The sequence below is a fragment of the Zootoca vivipara genome, chromosome 9 (assembly GCF_965207765.1).
Source record: "Zootoca vivipara chromosome 9, rZooViv2.hap1.1, whole genome shotgun sequence".
Lineage (NCBI taxonomy): Eukaryota > Metazoa > Chordata > Lepidosauria > Squamata > Lacertidae > Zootoca > Zootoca vivipara.
This window is the reverse complement of record NC_142592.1, coordinates 71,190,094-71,196,680: the sequence shown is the minus strand read 5'-3', so window position 1 is coordinate 71,196,680 and position 6,587 is coordinate 71,190,094. Positions and strand designations below refer to the sequence as shown.

Sequence of the window (6,587 nt, the reverse complement as noted above, 5' to 3'; positions counted from 1 at the left end):
CACTTCCCCACCTGGTTTAGCCAGCCAGTCAAAGCCGTTTTCCGTGATTGTGGCTGCTGTCGCATGCGGACAGCTTCTAGGAGCCACAGGTGAGAGCTGAGTGCAGGGTGGAAATAGGACCCCCACCTCATACATTTACCCTGAATGTGTTAATGTTCTCCTCCTCCTTTTCCTTATCCCTGCTCCACCCATGACAACCCACCAGAAAGAAAACTACCCCCCCCAAAGGATCCTGGGGGCCAGCAAAGCAAAAACTCGTCACTATTCAAAATGCAGCACATGTTTATAAAATATAAATATTATTCCAGACACAGAAAGAAAAGCAAAAATCATCAACAAACGTCATAATGGAAAACGAAAATAAATAAGAAGGGCGAGTTTAACAGTACGGAGGCTTTCTCCGGTCTGCTTCGGAAGTTCCCCTGCTCTCTTCCTGACTTGAGTCTTTCAGAGCAGCCCTCCCCACAAGACACACACACACACACACACACACTAGCAAGAGAGCCCTCCAGCTCACAGAGCAGGGAAGGAATGCAATACCCTGAATGACCCATCACACCCTCGGAAAAAACGTTTTGGTCTTGCAACTGAAATGCCACCTAAGGGGAAATGGGAGAGTTGTAAAAGGCTCTTTCTAAGAAGTCAGAGCGAAGCACCTTAGCTGCTCCCTTGACGCGGAATTTCTCCCACCCATCCTTGCACCGAAACCCCCGGGTGCTGAGAGCAGACGCAGGGAGGCGGAGGAGGGGATCTCCCCCTGCCTCAAAGGGAAGGGAGTCAGACAAGGGCACCCTGTGTGCAAAGGCACAGAGGCCTCCTTCCTCCTTGCGAGAGTCATGGATGAGGCCCTGGTTGCGCCCGGCTGTGCTTGAATCCATGAGCACCCAGGTGGGGGAGAGACCTTTGCAGAGCGGAAAGCCTGGACTGAGGCAGGCAGGTTTGCAGTGGGGCCCATCCATTCCCCACTCACTACAGCTTTAAGAACTATCACAGAATCGGAAGTGATCCCCCCAAAGGTCATCCAGCCCAACCCCCAGCTGGTGCAGGAAAACCGCCTGCTGCAGAATCACAGAAGGGATGCCCCACTTGGCGGAGAAGCTGCCAAGCTCCTCTCTTTCTCCTTTGTGCCACTTGCCTTAGTATCACAGAACTGTAGAGTTGGAAGGGACCCAAGGGTCATCCAGTCCAACCCCCTGCCTTGCAGCTGAGAGGCCCTCAGCAATCATTTTTCTCAGAGGGTTGAAGGCAGTAGGAAATGGGGGGGGGGAGAGGGGTGCTGCTTGTAGTGTGGATACTCACCCCCCCCAAATCCTTTCCCTCTGCTGAGCACATTTCGAAGGCTTCCCCATTGTTCCAAGAACTTGTCTGAGGGGAACTGAAGGCAGGCACTTTGCACATGGGAAGTGAACTCTTCCACAAACCACCATCTCCATCCACAGAGGGCGAGGTGGGCATTTTCTGGAATCTCGATCTGCAGGAGAAGAACCTTCTGAGCATGAAGAAGAACATTTTGGTGGGAAGGGCTGCCTGGCAGCACAACAGACTCCCTCAGAAGGTGGTGGAGGTTTAAAAGCAAAGGTTGGTTGGCCACCTGCCCGGGATAATTCAGCCGTGATCCCTGCTTTGCAGGGGGTTGGGACCAGATAATTCTCCAATTCTGACTCTGAAGTGGAAAGTCTGGGACGGCCTGCGTCTAATGCCCTGTTGCTTATTAACGTGTCTTCCTTCGTAAACATGAATCCGGGCCCTGGGTGAGCCGTAGGGGCATGTTCTGCGTGAAATGGGGACTGGGAATCACCAAACATTCCCACGCCCACACCCCCTGGCTTGCCCTGCTGCTCAGCTCAGAAACACACACACACACACACACACACACACACACACACACACACACACACACACCTGAGGCTGCATTTTGCTGAAAATAACAAAATAATAATAATTAAATTGTGGGTTTCGTCATTACATGCACCAAAGTGTCGTTTGCCCAGCAGTGATTCTGAAGAATGAGAAGGAAGCACTGGTTTGCCCTGTGTGCCAAAGACACAAGCCCCAGTTTGGCTTAATTAGGATCCACGTGGGGGATATTGCTACATCAGTTATTCCGAGGTCTGAAAAGTTAACAGCGAGACCAGCTCTTCAAATACGTTGCTCCTTCCTTTCTTTTTCTTTTGCAGTATATAACCTTGAACCTATCCGAAAGCAAGACTTGGACCATGCGGAATTGTACCTCCCCCCCCTGGAACAACTCACCCCCCCCACCCATAGAAATTTAAACCAGCCCCACCCTGCCCTGTCTTGCCCCGCAGAAGAGCTCTGTGCCGCTGGAGGCTCTGCTCAGGCAGAGAAGAAGAGGGCTGTGGGGTTCCCTGCGGTGCTAGTCACGAACAACTTCTGCTCCTGTTTTCTGGCATTCAGGTTTCGTGGGGGTGGGGGTGGGGTGGGGGTCACTTTGCCTGATCTGAGTCACACCAGAGAGCACGAGATAGCCAAACCGGCCCTCCGAAATGAAAAAGAAAAAATGGAAGCCCCTCCAAGGGATAGGGAGTGCCCCTTTTTGAACCACGCATTTCACGGGGAGCAAGCTTGTTTTCTGCTGCTCTGGAGAGGAAGACCCGAACCATCGAATTCAAATGACAAGGAAGGAGTTTCAAACAAAACATTAGGAAGGGCCTCCTGATACTAAGAACCATTTGACAGTGGAATGGATGTTGACTGGCCGTCAGTCCGGAGCTCCTTAGCTCCTGGGTTTGGACTAGATTACAGTCATACCTCGGTTTAAGTACGCCTCGGTTTGAGTATTTTCAGTTTAAGTACTCTGCGGACCCCGTCTGGAACGGATTAATCCACTTTCCATTACTTTCAATGGGAAAGTTCGCTTCAGGTTAAGTACAGATTTCCGGAACCAATTGTGTTTGTAAACCGAGGTCCCACTGTGCTCTAGGGGTCCCTGCCAACAGTACCCTTCTAAGATTCCCCTGCAGTCTCCCGTTCATGCAAACCACAACCAGACACGATCGAGTGACCCCCCCCGTCCCTCCCTGCAAACTGAGCTGCCCCCAAACCGAGTCAAGTCTACCCTGAGAGATGATGCCCAGGAACACAGGGATGGTCCAAAAACATTCGCAGATCAGTTCCTGGCGCAAGTGAATGTGTGACTGTTCTGCTCCGAGGCTGGTTTTCCTGTCGTCACAGATATCGTAACCTGAGGAGTTTTGCTTCTTGCATAGGTGTCGCCCCCTGTGGGTGAGTTTGACCCGGCCAGGAAAACAAAGGGACTCTTGCGCGTTTGCACACACCCTAGCAGTTCTGAACGTGGTCCAGGTACTTCGCGATGCTTTCGAGGCACTTGTGGAGTCGGTCCAAGGTCACCACGGCTGTCGTGTACGGGGAGACGGTCATCAGCTCTGTGAGGTTGCCCAGGCTGTCGGCCGTAGAAGGTCTGCGGAGCGGGCAGCCCAGGTGGGAGCCCAGCATCTGAAGGAGGCTGCGGAGGTTCTCCACATCGTTGGAGATTTGTGCCACGGGAGCCTCCAAAGGGAGGCTGGAGAGGACCTGGTGGAAGATCTGCAGGGTTTCGTCAATGGACTCCAGGCTTTCTGCCGGCAGCTGCCCAGGGATGAAATCAAACCCGTTGATCTTCAAGTTCACTGGAGGAAACTGCAACGGGAAGAGGGAAATCACAGGCGGTTAAGCCAAGCTCTGCTGCAGATGACAGCAAGAGGAAGGAGAATGGAGGGAAGGAGGAAGGGCTGCTTGCCCAAAGCAAGAGTGTCACCCAGTGTGTTGTTGCTCATACCAATTCTGGGCACCACAGTTCAAGAAGGATACAGACAAGCTGGAACATGTCCAGAAGAGGGCAACCAAAATGGTCAAAAGGCCTGGAAACGATGCCTTATGAGGAACGGCTTAGGGAGCTGGGTATGTTTAGCCTGGAGAAGAGAAGGTTAAGGGGTGATATGATAGCCATGTTCAAATATATCAAAGGATGTCATATAGAGGAGGGAGAAAGATTTTCTGCTCCTCCAGAGAAGCGGACACGGAGCAATGGATTCAAACTACAAGAAAGAAGATTCCACCTATGCGAGATAAAGCCCTATGCGACTTGGGACCCTCGTACCTACGGGACCGCCTCTCCTGGTATGCCCCACGGAGGACCTTAAGGTCCACAAATAATAATATTCTGGAGATCCCGAGTCATAAGATGGCTAGATTGGCCTCTACTAGAGCCAGGGCCTTTTCAGTACTGGCCCCAACCTGGTGGAACGCTCTTTCCCAGGAGACCAGGGCCCTGCGGGATTTGTCATCTTTCCGCAGGGCCTGCAAGACAGAGCTGTTCCGCCTGGCCTTTGGGTTAGACTCAGCCTGACCCCTGTGTTTTCCTCCCTCGTGGCTTGGATTTATGGCCTACTTGAAATGAGGCTGCACTTTAAATTTTAATACTGTATTTTAATCTGTATTTTAATTAATTGTTTTTATGTTTTATTGTAATTCTGTTGGTGTCAGCCGCCCTGAGCCCGGTTTTTGACTGGGGAGGGCGGGGTATAAATAAAAATTTATTATTATTATTATTACTAAACATTAGGAAGAACTTCCTGACAGTAAGAGCTGTTCGGCAGTGGAATTTGCTGCCAAGGAGTGTGGTGGAGTCTCCTTCTTTGGAGGTCTTTAAGCAGAGGCTTGACAGGCATATGTCAAGAATGCTTTGATGGTGTTTCCTGCTTGGCAGGGGGTTGGACTCGATGGCCCTTGTGGTCTCTTCCAACTCTACGATTCTATGATACCACTCTGGAGCTCATGAGGCAGGCGCATGCTTTGAACACTTTTACCCAGAATGCCTAACTGACACCCATCCTCTCTTGGAAGGTGCCCAGAGTGGCTGGGGGAACCCAGTCAGATGGGCGGGGTGCAAGAAATGAAGTATTATTGTTGTTGTTGTTATGGCAGGCTTGGCAGGGAGGGTTGAAATGTTTACCACAGAGAAGTCCTGGCCCATGACCTAAATAAACTCTCCAAGCACCTGCATATTATTCTCCTCTACAACCCTGAAAATTAGTACAGCTCCAAGGCTTCAATTGGTCTTAATTGGGCCTAGTTCTTGCATGCTTCAGATGCCTAAGAACCACTTGTGTTCTGCTGAGCATATTCCCAGGTTAGCGTGCACAAAGAGCTGCCGTCCGAGGCCTCTTTGCATTTGCCGCTTGCAGGGGGAGAATTATGTAACATCCAGCTGCACTTATTGTGCAGTAGTATTTGCATAAAATAGCTTCTAGGGTGTACCCGACCGCAGTGAACCTACCACAGGAAAGGTGTGTCCTGGTTGCTAGGGAGAATGGAAAGGGGAAGGGGGATGAAAAGACTAGATTACAAGGTGGAAGGGAGGGAACTAAAAGGAAGGGGGAAAACACTAGTTCTTTAGGACCCCAGGAAAGTCTATTGGCTGGTTTCCAAACAACTCACTCATCAATCACAGTTCTGACTTCACTCATTGGCTAAAACACAAAGACAGGGGCAGCCAGGCCGGCTCATTTGACAGAAACCACCCAGAAGGCTGCCTGCACATTTTGTTGCGTAACTTCCTTCTAGGAAGCCTAGCAGCCTAGTTCTTTTTGAATGAAAGCTCAGCACCCAATCCCTTTGAAAGCCTGGGCTCTGGTGCAATTCATCCACACTCCCTACTCTGTTAGCCCATTGCAGCAGACAGGCACCGAGGAGGGGGCATTCGGGGCTGTCTGGTTTGTGTGCCATGAGACTGACTATGCCGTCTGCCTGGGTAGCTACCGTAGTACTAATGCAGGAGAAGCCTGGCTTGCTCTCATCAGCTGGGAGGAGAGCAGAACGTCCTGCAGACTGCAGTGAGCTCCAGGAAGACACAGTCAGACACCAAATGGCCATGATTCTTTTGCAGGGCTGGACTAGATGACCCTTGGGAGACCCATCCAGCTCTACCATCCAATGTTTCTATAAGTAGGTGGGAAGGAGGGGGCGGAGCCTGTTCTTACCTGGTGCTCCTGGATCCTGGCCATGATGGTCTTGGTGAGGCTTTTAGTGTCAGCTACGACCTTGTCGATTTTCACAGGCCGGCCGTGGAAGAGGGGCAGCCAGATCCATAGCAAACCACACAAGGAGACGTTGGGGCAGCGCATCTTCTCCTTCAGCCTGCGCAGATAAAGAGGGAAACCAGTTAGGGGAACTCCTCTGGGTTTCCTAAAGTGAGTTCAGGTTTCCTCACAGGGAACGTGGATAGAGAGAGAAGGTTCTCTCCCTGTCTTGTAACACTAGAAGCCGAAAGTTAGAAGATTCGGGACAGAGAAAAGAAAGGACTTCTTCATGCAGCACACAGTTGAACTATGGAACTCCCTCCCACAGGAGGAAATAAAGGTAACCAAACTAGATGGCTTTAAAAGAGAAGGAGACATGGAGGAGGAGAGGGCTTTTGCTGGCTTGCCCTCTACAGTCAGAGGCAGCGATGCTTCTGAATCCCCAGTTGCTGGGGAAGAGGCCTCTTGTGCTCGGATCCTGCTTGTGGGATCTCCTGGCCAGCCATGACTCCTTCCCTGTCTGACTTTGGACCAGATGCTGTGATT

General features: G+C 51.2%; 1 protein-coding gene across 1 annotated transcript; it reads right to left on the bottom strand.

Moving 5' to 3' along the window:
* Positions 1-264: 264 nt before the first annotated feature.
* LEP (leptin) lies at positions 265-6,155 on the bottom strand. Its single transcript, XM_035127222.3, has 2 exons — positions 6,003-6,155; positions 265-3,660 (listed from the first exon to the last, which is right to left on the bottom strand). Exons 1-2 carry the CDS (start codon positions 6,144-6,146, stop codon positions 3,301-3,303), a joined length of 504 nt encoding a protein of 167 aa, XP_034983113.1. The 5' UTR covers positions 6,147-6,155; the 3' UTR covers positions 265-3,300.
* Positions 6,156-6,587: the final 432 nt, after the last annotated feature.

Bases quoted from the DNA above. Each gene is read 5' to 3' on its own strand.
- LEP (XM_035127222.3), bottom strand. From the start codon at position 6,146: ATGCGCTGCCCCAACGTCTCCTTGTGTGGTTTGCTATGGATCTGGCTG. The intron at 3,661-6,002 runs GTAAGAACAGGC...TTCCCGTTGCAG, and splicing joins CCAGGATCCAGGAGCACCAG to TTTCCTCCAGTGAACTTGAA.